General features: G+C 41.2%; 1 protein-coding gene across 1 annotated transcript in view; it reads left to right on the top strand.

Moving 5' to 3' along the window:
• DIP2C (disco interacting protein 2 homolog C) overlaps positions 1-15,047 on the top strand; it is a 492,048-nt gene that overhangs the window by 302,205 nt on the left and 174,796 nt on the right. The window contains exon 3 of the mRNA XM_077809483.1: positions 3,276-3,386. Coding sequence (XP_077665609.1) covers positions 3,276-3,386 — 111 coding nt within the window. The remainder of the gene's footprint in view (positions 1-3,275; positions 3,387-15,047) is intronic.

Here is a 15,047-nt window from a genome sequence, read left to right on the forward strand (position 1 = left end):
TTCATCAGGAGTACTGCACCTCTATGCTTACAAAGAGTATAGTGGCCAGAGTACCTCTTGCATACCATTTGTAGGTGAATATACATGAATGGAACCAGTTTTTAAATCATATTTAGCATGGGCTGTCATAGTTTCCAGGGAAGTTACTATTTACTCGTATGATAGCAATATGTGATGTAACAAATATAATTGTGGTGGCATGACATTTAACACGTATATACATCATACAGAGCATTCATCACTCAGCTTTGATTTAATGACACAACAACAATCACTGAAGAAAAGCTCTGTAAAGAGATTGATCTAATAGTAAATCATATTTTAAACTGTTCCAAATATCACATGCCATTTCTCCCCCATCCCTCCAGTCCCTGAAGTTGTTGGGTTTGTCTACAGCTGTATCTCCCAGGGTTTTATATATAATAGATTAGTTTTAGAAGAGTAAAATCAACCTCTGCTTAAGAATGCCTTCTGTCTTTCTTAAATTAGTTGCTTAAGCTTTTAAATATTTTTAAATAAAAGATTTTGAGAGAGTCAACTCAAAGTAATAAAAGAAACATCAAAGATATTTGTCAGCTATAGCTAAAGAAACAATTGCCCTCTATCTGATAGGACAAAGTAGCTACCACCACACAGGATGCATTATCAGCACTTAGCACAACAATTAAACTAAACCCAAGAAGCAATAAAGACTGGAAAGGAGGAAAGAAGAGGTGAAGGAGAACAAGGAAAGGGCATGGGGACTACATGCATTCCATACATATATTTTATAATGATGTAAACAACCTGCAATATATTTCTTAAATAGCTTTTATATAAGGTTATATTCCTCAATATTGCTTTGTAAGCTAAAGTCAGTAGATGCGTTAGAAAAGGCAGTTAACAGCTGATGACATTGGAATTAAAAGCATGGCCATTCACTAATACACAGAAGAAAATTTACATGTAACTTAGTACCTATAGGGCATTGATCTCTGATCTTTGTATTTAAAATAATGCTGTTCAAAGTACATTTTTGCATATCTTGAAAAAACATTCAGTGGGCAGAGAATAGTCGGTCACTTGGAAGCAAGTCAGTCACTGGTATTAATTTCATTCATCTTTTTTAAAATGTGCACAAAAATCTGCCAGACAGAATTAGTCGAAATAAAGTCCCTTTTCCAGTCACAGGACAAGTACAGCATGTCACAGATCACAGATAGTTTACTACAGGCCTGGATTGCATGATATTTAATATTCTGTAATATTCTCCTGCTTCTCATACAAAAGTGTCAGTGTAGATGCTTTCTATCCTGTACTCTGTGTTACACTATATAGAGTGAGGCTATTTTATATAGTACCTAACATGTCCTGTTGAGTGTTTTGATATTATTTTGCCCTCTGGTTACAATGTTTAGGGGTAAATGGGGAGTAATCAATCAAGCAGACTTTATTGTAACGGACTGGTGGAGGATAAACTCTTTTGCAGTTCTTTTCACTTTGATCTAGTCCTCTTTGCAACTGGACTAGATCAAAGCATTTTAACAGACCTGTTATTGCATGTCAGCAGGGTCCAGATGCTCAATTAGTCCACAGCAGGCTAGGGCAGGTTAGATTCACACCCCATATGGTTGTGAACTAAATGTTTGTGTAGACAAGCCCAAAGTGACTTGGACAATACTTTTGCATGGTCAGTTGCACTTCCTGCCATGCACTGCCATAGTGACATTAGTCACTGAGTGCTCTCAGGGCCCTGCTCACCGCATACCGCAGGAAAGCTGAAACCGCAGAGACAGCAGGCAGTCATCATGTGCCCAGAGAAGAAGGGGAGGAGTGGGCCTAAGTATGATTGGTGGTGTGGCTCTTGGGTCTATGTACTTTTCCTTCCTGAAAAGATCCTTTAATCAAGTGGGGAGCAGAAAAACTGATCAACATTTCTGAAATGCCATGAGATTCAAGACAAATTATTTTAAAAGTGCTTTGTTTAGTCAATTAAAAAAAATAGATGCACATCCCATTACACTCCTGTGCACCTAGGAGATTTTAGAGTTTAACTATGAAACTCATAGAATCATTTATATGCAAAAGAATCTCTAGTGGAACATCTAATCCAGGCCCCCTGTGTGAGGGTAGGATTTAATTATTCCTAAGAAATTAATGATAATGGAATATATAGTCTAGTCTTAAATATTGCTTTTGAGGATTGACCACCTCCCCTAGCAGCTTGTTCTATTCTGTGCCTGTTTATAGTTGAAGGTTTCCTAGTATTGAATTTAATTTTTTCCTGCTCCGTCTGTAGCCCATTGCTCGTTCTTTTCTTGTTAACTAAATCAATCCCTTTCTTCATTATAATCACCCATTTACATTTTTATAGATGGGCCCCATTTATTTCTTTCCCTAGTCCCACTAATCTGCTAGGGCATATTGGGGAGCAGGTCCACTGATGGAAAACTTTACAATACAGGTACTGCTGTTGCATGGAGACCAACCACTAAGAAGATTGGTCCTCATATGCACCTTATATTATCAAAGAGCAGCGTAGATGTGTTGTGAAGTTCTGTACTTTCCAGGAAGGAAGTGGAAAAGAAACTCTAGTTTCTTGGACAACATACGTAGAAGGCTGCTGTGGTCCTACCAGTTGCATGTGAGCCAGCCTTCAAGAAAACACTTTCTCTCTTGAAAATGGCTCTGGGAAAAAGGGATGGGTGTTTGAAGCCTAAACAAAGAGTAAATGGGCCAGAAATGTTGAGACACTGCAGGTAGCATTGTGTCAGGAGAGTGATCTGTTTCCATTGTTTCCAAAAGAAAGGTTTTCAGCAAAATGACATACTTATTCAGATCTGTACAGTGCAGTCATTTTTTATTTCCTGGTCCTCAGTAGCTACAGTACAGTCTGTTTCACTTTACTTAGGATTTATTTTAACCAGTTCCAGGACAGCTTCAAGACTCAGTCCCATGGCTTCCTACTCATTCATATTCCCTTGCCCATATACACACACAGCCTGTTGAACACTATTTCTACAGGAGCCACTTGTAAGTAAAATAATCAGTCATAATTTGGAGTCATCCCCCTTTGGTGTTAGGTGTTTGTAGAATGTATGCTCCTTTGACTGCCTTGGTCCGCACCATTGACATAACTACGCCAGAAAAGCTGACCAAATACTAGTAGTCTTTTTACCAATAGAAATCAAATGATTTAACAGCTGAACATTCAGTTTGCTTTTTGTGTGCTCAAATCTGCATTGGCAACCATCTTCTGTAATCCAACCAGAACTATTTGTTTTTCATTAATGCAGGGGTGGATCAGGCATTGCCACAAGAACGTCGAACTCCTGTTACCCCTTCCTCTTCCTCTCGATATCACCGTCGCAGGTCCTCAGGGTCACGGGATGAGCGCTATAGGTCAGGTAAGTAGAAATGAAGAACACAGAGGTGGAGAGAGCATCCTTCCAGTTCAATTGTTTGCAGTGGGACTCTAGTTGAACTCTTCTTCCAGCTGCCACAACTGGGAATATTCATCGTGGGCACGAAGGGAAATTCTACCATACTGATTCTGATTTGCAAACACCATAAGAGTACACTTAATTAGAAATAAAGGAGCTGGGCATGTTAACGCACCCTACTTGGAAAACATTGACGAGGAACAGGTTCTAACATGATAAATAAATTGTGAAGCTTACCAAAAAGTTACATTCTAGTTGCTAAATTAGGGGGCCAATTCTCTTCACTCACATTGGTATAAATCACAGGCAAGGGAGTTATTGGTCTGTAAGTGAGAGGAGAATGAGGTCCCGTATCTCCTCAAAGATGTAAACTGTGTATAGTACACAGCAACTGGATAAGCATTAGCTTTGCTACAGTCACTATTGCAGCAGTGCAAATGAAACTCCCCTCCTGGTTCTCCCACCAGTGCCACAAGGAGAACCTGGGGATTAACCATGTATTCCTGCCCATCCCTCCCCTCACTGGCTGTTGCAGCCAGACATCAGGGCCAGTTTGTTGCAACACCAAGAAGTTCTGCAGCCAACTTCTCCCAACTTGTGCCAGCCTACTCAGCCTGGAGTTTGAAGAGCTGGGAGTGGGAAGGAGAATTGTCCCCTTTTCACTACCACCACATGGGGAAATCCACACCTCCAAACCACTGATGACTGCCAGAGGCCACAGGGCAGCCTGCGTGCCACTGACACTCTTGCTGCCAGACAGAAGAGCCTCCATGAGATGCTCTGAGGAAGTATTGTGGGTCATACGTTCCCACGTCAGAAGGACCCACTGTGATTATGTAGTCTGTCCTTCTGTGTAAGGTCATAGATCTTGGCCAGGACTTAATAGATTTGGAGGGTGGGGAAGAGCAGAGTATGGAATTATTTGATAGTGTTTGAGGAGAGGGTGCATTTTAACAGTCAGGCCCATACAGCTGACTGAGTTGGAAACTTGTAGGGAGCGCCTTGTTAAAATGTTTGCAGCATATCACCATTTTGTTGCAGTAGGCGAAGTGCCTGCCAGTCCCATTTCAAGGAAAGCGAAACAATAAATATTACACAAAGAGAGTTAATTTGCATCCAAACTATTCTGATAAATGTAAGTTAAATAAACCTCAGGTCAGATGCAGTGGTTTCTGCCAACTTTCATTTAAATAATGGTTAAGTTTGCCACATGCTGCTACTTTGGCATTTGACCTGCAAGAATTTTCTACAACATTCAGCTAAGAATTGGCTGATTTGTCTGCAGATTGTTTTTTAATTCATAACAATATGGTTAAATCAGGGGTGTCCTGGCATTGGTCCTTGTGGCACTCAGTGTTATACGTTGTGACTCTCAAGAATAATTGTGTTAAGAAAATTTGTTCTTGACAATGCATTGAGCTGCCCCCGGCAATGTGTAAACTGAAGTGTTTGAATCCGCCTCATTACTATGGGGAGGTACAATCTCCTTCTGCCTTCCCTGCAGCACCAGGATCAGCTCTGGTGGTAGCCAGGAGCGCTATGAGAAGCTGGTGGCCCTTTAGTTGTTTAGCTGGTCTGCCTGCTCTGTCACAGGGATAGAAGAAAGGATGAGAGAGTAACTGGGTACTCATCTGGTTCCCTGAGAGGCTCTGGGAGCCCCAGGAAGAACAGGATAGGAGCTTAACTGGCTTATCCTGAGCTTGAGGGAGTACCTTACAAAGGATGGTTCCCCTCTTCTTCCCACACAACTACTGAGGGCAGCCCAGGAAAGGGGAAAAGGAGATGAAGCTGAGAACCAACAGCCAGCTATGACTCTTTGATATTGTACTCCAGCTCAAATCCAGGCTAGAGCAGACTGGGAGCTGTTTTAATTTGTTTCAGCTGGCTATCATCCCCTAACGCATCATAAATCAGCTGGGGGCAGCCAGAAATCAGGGCACTCCAGCCTCCTCCCTTACTTGTCCTCAGGTCATCCCCTGGGGCCAGGGGTGGTAGGGAAGGATATATAGGATCCAGCCAACAAGCCCCCCCCCCCCCCCGACTGGGGGATTCCCCAGCACTAGGGGTCTTGCAGGTGTTTTCCAGCTCCAGTGCATCATCTCGGTGAGGTGAAAAGAGCAAATGAGGAGAGAAAATCTGCCCCAAAATATTGACTGTGACCTCTTAACCTTTTTGAAATATGTTCGATCCTTAGGCTGAAAAGCACTGGTCCAGTTCAGTGTCCAGTCTCTTCACAGAAAATTGTGAAGAAAAAAATACGACCCAGCCATTGATTGTTCTCTGTTCTCTCCTGCATAAGGGCAAAGATAATACAAATACTTTTGCTATTCACTTTCCTATGCATTCTATAGGAGGCCTGTTTTCTCTTTCTGTATTTTGGCCCATCTTGTTATCTGGAGGTGAGTTCTGATCATTTCCCCTATTATAAGGCTTCCGCATTGTGATGTTGGCATTGGTTGGAGGAATGGATGTGCACTGCACAGCTAAAACTTTGCTCCCTATTAATGAAATAGTCTGGTTCAGGAAAGTCAGGATCATAGAATATCAGGGTTGGAAGGGACCTCAGAGGGGTCATCTAGTCCAACCCCCTGCTCAAAGCAGGACCAATCCCCAACTAAAATCATCCCAGCCAGGGCTTTGTCAAGCCTGACCTTAAAAACCTCTAAGGAAGGAGGTTCTACCACCTCCCTAGGTAATGCATTCTAGTGCTTCACAACCCTCCTCATGAAAAAGTTTTTCCTAATATCCAACCTAAACCTCCCGCACTGCAACTTGAGGCCATTACTCCTTGTCCTGTCATCTGCTACCACAGAGAACAGTCTAGATCTATCCTCTTTGGAACCTCCTTTCAGGTAGTTGAAAGCAGCTATCAAATCCCCCCTCATTCTTCTCTTCCGCAGACTAAACAATCCATTTCCCTCAGCCTCTCCTCATAAGTCATGGGTTCCAGGCCCGTAATCATTTTTGTTGCCCTCCCCTGGACTCTTTCCAATTTTTCCACATTCTTCTTGTAGTGTGGGGCCAAAACTGGATACAGCACTCCAAATGAGGCCTCACCAATGTCCAATAGAGAGGAACGATCGCATCCCTCAATCTGCTGGCAATGCCCCTACTTATACAGTCCAAAATGCCATTAGCTTTCTTGGCAACAAGGGCACACTGTTAACTCATATCCAACTTCTCGTCCACTGTAACCCATAGGTCCTTTTCTGCAGAACTGCTGCCTAGCCATTCGGTCCCTAGTCTGTAGCGGTGCATGGGATTCTTCTGTCCTAAGTGCGGGACTCTGCACTTGTCCTTGTTAAACCTCATCAGATGTGTTTTGGCCCAATCCTCTAATTTGTCTAGGCCCCTCTGTATCCTATCCCTACCCTCCAGCGTATCTACCTCTCCTCCCAGTTTAGGGACTAAGGTGAGGCTGACTGGCCTGTACTTCCCCGGATCCTCCTCCTTCTCTTTTTTTAAAGATGAGCACTACATTAGCCCTTTTTCAGTTGTCCAGGACCTCCCCCGATCACCATGGTGTTTTCCAAGATAATGGCCAATGGCTCTGCAATCACATCCGCCAACTCCTTTAGCACTCTCAGATGCAGCGCATCCGGCCCCATGGACTTGTGCTCATCCAGCTTTTCTAAATAGTCCCGAACCACAGAGGGCTGGTCACCTCCTCCCCATGCTGTGCTGCCCAGTGCAGCAGTCTGGGAGCTGACCTTGTTTGTGAAGACAGAGGCAAAAAAAGCATTGAGTACATGAGATTTTTCCACAATCTCTGTCACTAGGTTGCCTCCCTCATTCAGTAAGGGGCCCACACTTTTCTTGACTTCTTCTTGTTGCTAACATACCTGAAGAAACCCTTCTTGTTACTCTTAACATCTCTTGCTAGCTGCAACTCCAGGTGTGATTTGGCCTTCCTGATTTCACTCCTTCATGCCTGAGCAATATTTTTAAACTCCTCCCTGGTCATTTGTCCAATCTTCCACTTCTTGTAAGCTTCTTTTTTGTGTTTAAGATCAGCAAGGATTTCACTGTTAAGCCAAGCTGGTCACCTGCCATATTTACTATTCTTTCTACACATTGGGATGGTTTGTTCCTGTCACCTCAATAAGGATTCTTTAAAATACAGCCAGGTCTCCTGGACTCTTTTCCCCCTCATGTTATTCTCCTGCCCATCAGTTCCCTGAGGGAGTCAAAGTCTGTTTTTCAGAAGTCCAGTGTCCGTATTCTGCTGCTCTCCTTTCTTCCTTGTGTCAGGATCCTGAACTCGACCATTTCATGGTCACTGCCTCCCAGGTGCCCATCCACTTTTGCTTCCCCTACTAATTCTTCCCGGTTTGTGAGCAGCAGGTCCAGAAGAGCTCTGCCCCTAGTTGGTTCCTCCAGCAATCGCACCAGAAAATTGTCCCCTACACTTTCCAAAAACTTCCTGGATTGTCTGTGCACCGCTGTATTGCTCTCCCAGCAGAATCAGGGTGATTGAAGTCTCCCATGAGAACCAGGGCCTGTGATCTAGTAACTTCTGTTAGTTGCCGGAAGAAAGCCACATCCACCTCATCCCCCTGGTCTATAGCAGACTCCCACCACGACATCACTCTTGTTGCTCATACTTCTAAACTTAATCCAGAGACTCTCAGGTTTTTCTGCGGTTTCATACCGGAGCACTGAGCAGTCATACTGCTCTCTTACATACAATGCAACTCCTTCACCTTTTCTGCCCTGCCTGTCCTTCCTGAACAGTTTATATCCATCCATGACATTACTCCAGTCTTGTGAGTTATCCCACCAAATCTCTGTTGTTCCAACCACATCATAATTCCTTGACTGTGCCAGGACTTCCAGTTCTCCCTGCTTTTTTCCCAGGCTTCTTGCATTTTTGAAGACTTTTGCATTGGTACTATTTGATGTTCCTACCGTAGAATCAATTGCTCTTCTTTCAGTTTGGAATCGATTAGGTTAAAAGCACATTTCAGTCTCAAATGGTTTAATAAATAATGGTACCCCTTTCATCAGTTTTTTTTTTACTATAGATAACAAAATTATAAGCAAAACTCCCATGTGTGATTCACATTTCCTTGACTTCAGATTTTCTTAAGTTAAAAGCTTTTGTTTGATTTATTGAGATGCTTAATACATCAGCATCTCAGCTCTGATGGTATTGTGATTATTAAATCTAGTTGGTACCCAGCTTCCATTGCTGGTTATCATATTTGGCACATCTTCCTGGACCAGGACCTGAACAAAATAACAGTGCAGTCTTTATCCAATAAGTAATTCACTTCCAGGAAAACATTTCCCTTCCTCAGTTTTTTCACAAGTTATTCCAATTAGCATCTGAATACAAGTTCTCTACCCCAACTTATGATCAAAGTTCTGCTCTGCCTTAAATTGGAGGCCTAACATCCTGAGAATCATCCAACATCCTTCCTTGTCTTTGCCTTCCATGTACATTTAAGTGTCAGCCATATTGTTAAATTAGCTCTTTGCAGACTCAACATCCTCTCTCTCTTCTATTGCTAACCTTACTATGCTCTATTCCCTTAGTAAACACTGTACCTTGTCATTTTATATCCCTGCTGATTTTCTCACTTCAATCATATTGCTTTTATGTCATATAAATTCTTATAAAAGAATTTTTGCACTGCCATAATAGTGAAAATCTTTTTGAAAGATTCTCAGGTTCTGGATAAAAATTGGTTCCTCACTGGCACACACGGGCAAGCTTATGGCTGCTTATCATTTTTCTAAAGATTGCCAGTAAATTTTGGGTTGCAAAGATGGTTTGGTGTTAGACTAGCCACATTTCAGGCTACTCTTCAAAGTAGAGATAGGTCCACTCCCATCCTTTAGGGTTGAAGGAGTTTCAGAATCTGAACACAGATTCAAATTTCCTCATTGGCCTGTTTGCCTCCAGTGGGCCATCCTGAAACTCTTAAACTGAACAGCCCTGGAACTTCAGCATTCCAATTTTATAGTTCTTAAGATTCTTCACAAGTCTCAAGAAATATTTAAATAGGTGACTAAATTAATGCAGTATCATGCTACATTATCCATTTTTAAAATACAAATTACCCCAGGTAGCTGTTTAGGAAGTGTAGCTAATGTTCATGGACAATAATTAATTCATAGAAAACTTTGATTTATTCCTCCCAAGAGTAAACATTCTCTTGTTATTTACTGAACCAGAAAAAGTGTTCAGAAAGTTCTGCCAAATACGGACCTTTGCAACAGTTTTCCCTCACGTAATTTTAGCAGCTGCTATTTCAGTCAGCTGAGATATAGATTATTTCTTTATACCATTTGAAAATTGGGTTTCAAAACTGATTTCAGAAGGTACCAATCCATGGTACTGCTGTATCATTTCAAAACAGTATCCACTACAATAGTTAGAAATCAGGAAGGGTAAAAAGTAGGGCTGTCAAGCGATAAAAAAAATTTATCCTGATTAGTCGTGCAATTAATCGCACTGTTAAACAATAATAGAATGCCATCTATTTAAATATTTGTGAATGTTTTGTACATTTTCAAATTAATTATTTCAATTACAACACAGAATACAAAGTGTGCAGTGCTCACTTTATATTTATTTTTATTACAAATATTTGCACTGTAAAAAACAAAAGAAATAATAGTATTTTTCAATTCACCTTGTCAAGGTTCCTTCCCCACTCTGAACGCTAGGGTACAGATGTGGGGACCTGCATGAAAAACCTCCTAAGCTTATCTTTACCAGCTTAGGTCAAAACTTCCCCAAGGTACAAAATATTCCACCCTTTGTCCTTGGATTAGCCGCTACCACCACCAAACAAATACTGGTTACTGGGGAAGAGCTGTTTGGAAATGTCTTTCCCCCCAAAATGCTTCCCAAAACCTTGCCCCCACTTCCTGGACAAGGTTTGGTAAAAACCCTCACCGATTTGCCTAGGTGACTACAGACCCAGACCCTTGGATCTTAAGAACAATGAACAATCCTCCCAACACTTGCACCCCCCCTTTCCTGGGAAATGTTGGATAAAAAGCCTCACCAATTTGCATAGGTGACCACAGACCCAAACCCTTGGATCTGAGAACAATGAAAAAGCATTCAGTTTTCTTACAAGAAGACTTTTAATAGAAATAGAAGTAAAGAAATCACCTCTGTAAAATCAGGATGGTAGATACCTTACAGGGTAATTAGATTCAAAACATAGACAATCCCTCTAGGCAAAAACTTAAGTTACAAAAAAGATACACAGACAGAAATAGTTATTCTATTCAGCACAATTCTTTTCTCAGCCATTTAAAGAAATCATAATCTAACACGTACCTAGCTAGATTACTTACTAAAAGTTCTAAGACTCCATTCCTGGTCTATCCCCGGCAGAAAAAACATACAGACAGACAGAGACCCTTTGTTTCTCTCCCTCCTCCCAGCTTTTGAAAGTATCTTGTCTCCTCATTGGTCATTTTGGTCAGGTGCCAGCGAACTTACCTTTAGCTTCTTAACCCTTTACAGGTGAGAGGAGCTTTTCCCTGGCCAGGAGGGATTTCAAAGGGGTTTACCTTTCCCTTTATATTTATGACACACCTAATACAAGTATTATATTGCAATCTCTTTATGATAAAAGTTGAACTTACAAATGTAGAATTATGTACAAAAAAACCTGCATTCAAAAATAAAACAATGTAAAACTTTAGAGCCTACAAGTCTACTCAGTCCTATTTCTTGTTCAGCCAATCGCTCAGACAAACAAGTTTGTTTACATTTTCAGGAGATAATGCTGCCTACTTCTTGTTCATAATGTTACCTGAAAGTGAGAACAGGAGTTTGCATGGCACTGTTGCAGCCAGCATTGCAAGCTATTTACATGCCAGAAGTGCTAAAGATTCACATGTCCCTTCATGCTTCATCCACCATTCCAGAGGACATGGGTCCATGCTGAAGACAGATTCTGCTCAATAACAATCCAAAGCAGAGCTGACCAACAACACATGTTCATTTTCATCACCTGAGTCAGATGTCACCAGCAGATGGTTGATTTTTTTTTATTTTTTTTTTTTTGGTGGTTCGGGTTTTGTATTTTCTGCATTGGAGAGTTGCTCTTTTAAGACTTCGGAAAACATTCTCCACACCTCATTCCTTTCAGATTTTGGAAGGCACTTCAGATTCTTAAACCTTGGGTCGAGTACTGGAGCTATCTTTAGAAATCTCAGATTAGTACCTTCTTTGCCTTTTGTCAAATCTGCAGCGAAAGTGTTCTTAAAATGAACAGCATGCTGAGTCATCATCCGAGACTGCTATAACATGGTATATGTGGCAGAATGCGGGTAAAACAGAGCCGGAGGCATACAATTTGCCCCCAAGGAGTTCAGTAACAAATTTAATTAATGCATTATTTTTTTGAGTGTCATCAGCATGGAAGCATGTCCTCTGGAATTGTGGCCGAAGCATGAAGGGGCATATGAATGTTTAGCATATCTGGCACGTAAATACTTTGCAATGCCAGCTACAAAAGTCCCATGCGAATGCCTGTTCTCACTTTCTGGTGACATTGTAAATAAGAAGCAAGCAGCAGTATCTCCCGTAAATGTAAACAAACTTGTTTGTCTTAGCAATTGGTTGAACAAGAAGTAGGACTGAGTGGCATTGTAGGCTCTAAAGTTTTGCATTGTTTTGGTTTTTAGTGAAGTTACGTAACAAAAAAAAATCTTCATTTGCAAGTTTCACTTTCACCACACAGAGATTGTACTTGTATGAGGTGAACTGAAAAATACTATTTCTTTTATCATTTTTCATTGCAAATATTTGTAATAAATAATAATAATGTAAAGTGAGCAGTGTACACTTTGTATTCTGTATTGTAATTGAAATCAATATATTTGAAAATGTAGAAAAACATCCAAAAATATTTAATAACTTTCAATTGGTATTCTATTGTTTAACAGTGCGATTAAAACTGCGATGAATCGCGATTAATTCTTGAAATCACGATTAATTTTTTTGAGTTAATCACGTGAGTTAACTGCGATTAATCAACAGCCGTAGTAAAAAGCAAGAAGGTAATCAGAACTGAATGATTTTTCTCTTCTGATCATGCAGTCTCAGAGAGCTAGAAACAAATGTGTTAAGCCAGTAAAAGGCTGGGATTGACATTGGGATGCTGGCTCTTCAAAGAATGCTTCTGTGACCCTGTGTACACTAGGGAAAAATTTGATTTGGTTTTTTTTAAGTTTCCCACTGCAGTGAAACATTAGTTGAGTTTTACCTGTGTTAACAACATTGCAAACTCCATGGTAAATGGGTTGCAGGTCACCATCATCATTTAAAGTACCATTTTGATTGGACCTACACATTTAACACTTCTTAGAGCAAGTCTAATTGTCATGAGTCTTAAAACGGTGGCAGCAGACTCTGACCTATATACACTGAAGTTGAAGCAGTGTTTCAAATGATTTCCCATCATTTTTAAGGGTACATCTACACTTCAAGCTAGGGGTATGATTCCCATCTTTAGGAGCTAGTGTGCTAAAATAGAGTGTAGTGTGGCAACACATGCAGCAGGAGGGGTTAGCCACCTCAAGTATATGCCCATCCAAGTCCATAGGTACATGTCTTTTGTGTAGGGAAGGCCTGTGTTCTACTGCCATAACATGTCAGAGAATAACAACATAAGCTGTTGTGGCAATCCAGCACAAAATACCTATAGGTCAGCTAGTCAGATCTCCTTTATCAGAGGACTTTTACTTGGCCATAGAAAAAACTAATAAATCAAAACATACCAAATATTCCCCCCCAGCTCAGGGTTTCTCACCCAGATACGAAGCCAAGCGTTAAGAGAACAACTTAAAGAAATATTTAAGCAGGTGACTAAATTAATGCAGCATCATGCTACGTTATCCATTTTTAAAACACAAATACAAATTCTTGGAGGGAGTCTCTTTTCTAGGAAGCTGCTTTTTATGGCCCCTCCATGGAGGATGTGTTAGCCTGAGTTGCTGTTAACTCCTCATTTGCCAAGAACTGGGTGGAGTCTCTGCAGTCTGTCACAGTCAGCAAAACAATTAAGTACCAACTTCAGCTGTGAACAGGGTCTCATGTACGAGATTACACAGCCACATACATTGCTACATTATCACGGATTAGTTTTAAAATTGCCCAACATTTGTGCACAAGATCTAAGCTGTCCTCTAAAAATAAACTAAGTCTTTTGCCCTGTGTGGCTGCAAAGAACCTGAAAAAAATTGACGGGTGCATGCTGTGATGTCTGCAGACAACATTAGCTCAGAGAAGTGCGAGTTGCTCCCATTCACCTCAATTGGATGATCACATTGAAGACTGACAGTTTAAACATCAGTGTTCACTATCTCAAAAATTAAGCAAGTATCTTTAGCTTGCTTTCTTTAGCTTGCTATCTTTAGCCCTGCTGACAGGGCTGAGGGGCAGCTAGCTTCTGTCAAGGGCTGCTAGGTGGGGAGCAGGGAATGCAAATTGCCCAACACCCTTAATTGCTGCCCTAAAGAGGGAGAGAAAAAGAGGCTACATCGCTGTGCCAGGGCAGACCTGCAAAGGCTCTCATATTGACGTGAGACTCCTGCTTATGGCTACCGGCTACGCTGCTTCTGACCCAAATTGCAGAGCTGTGGAGTAGTAACCAAGGTGTTCTAGGGCTCCTTGCTCAGTTAGAGCTTGTTCTAGGTGTGGTCTGTATGGTTACAGTCTTCTAGGACTCTAATCAGAGAGGTCCCACTAAAAGTGTTGTCCCACAATCCACCCATGGCTAGAGGGTAGAAACCTCCTGAATTTTCACTGCATATTTGATTTTCAATTTAATTTTTTTTTAACTAAAACATTCCTCGAAAAATTTAAACTGAAAATCTTCAAGGAAAGTTTTAGGTTTTTTGACCAGCCTCTGCCCAGGGCCATAGAGCTACGTGTACAGTGGTGGTAGTGAGTAGTGTACTGTAGAGGGTTGCTTTAGCCAGAGCTCTGGAGCCCACAGACTGGTTATGAACCAGAATAAATAAAAATAATGATTGTTTTAAAAATCAAACAGTTTTTTTTAAATTGGACTTGATTTTTTTTTAACTTATTTTTAAACAGAGATGTGTCTCGAGCGCAACTCCCCTGCACCACTGCAGGAGGAGTGCTCAGCTCTAGTGGGATCTGCGCCATGAGAAAGGCACTCTAAGGCAGTGAGCCGCAGGTTGCCCCCACTGCTCTAAGGAGATACAAGCTGCTTGCGCCGACTGCAAGGTAGCTTCTCCAGACAACTCGGATTTGCCTCCATCCTAGTGAAATCCTTGTGTGTTAGATTCTAATGTTGTTCACACTGAAGAATACTTAGATTAGATTTACTGTCATTGCCCTGCTTAATGGCAGAGAGAACACAAAGCTATTGGACTGGAAACCTTATCAGCACAATGATCTTTTTGTGAAATAATTTATCAAACATTTGTTTGTTTGTGTGATCACCCACTGATATTTGTCCTGATTAAGGAAGGATAGTAAATAACACGTTTCCCCCACTCACAATAGCCAAATCTACAAAATCAAGATGTTCTAGGAAGTTGTCTGCAATTGTTTTGGGGAGAGGAAAAGGCTTGTCATTTATGTAAATGAACTAATATATATTAATCAAATGTAGAAATTAA

This window comes from Eretmochelys imbricata, chromosome 2, assembly GCF_965152235.1.
Source record: "Eretmochelys imbricata isolate rEreImb1 chromosome 2, rEreImb1.hap1, whole genome shotgun sequence".
NCBI classification, from domain to species: Eukaryota; Metazoa; Chordata; order Testudines; family Cheloniidae; genus Eretmochelys; species Eretmochelys imbricata.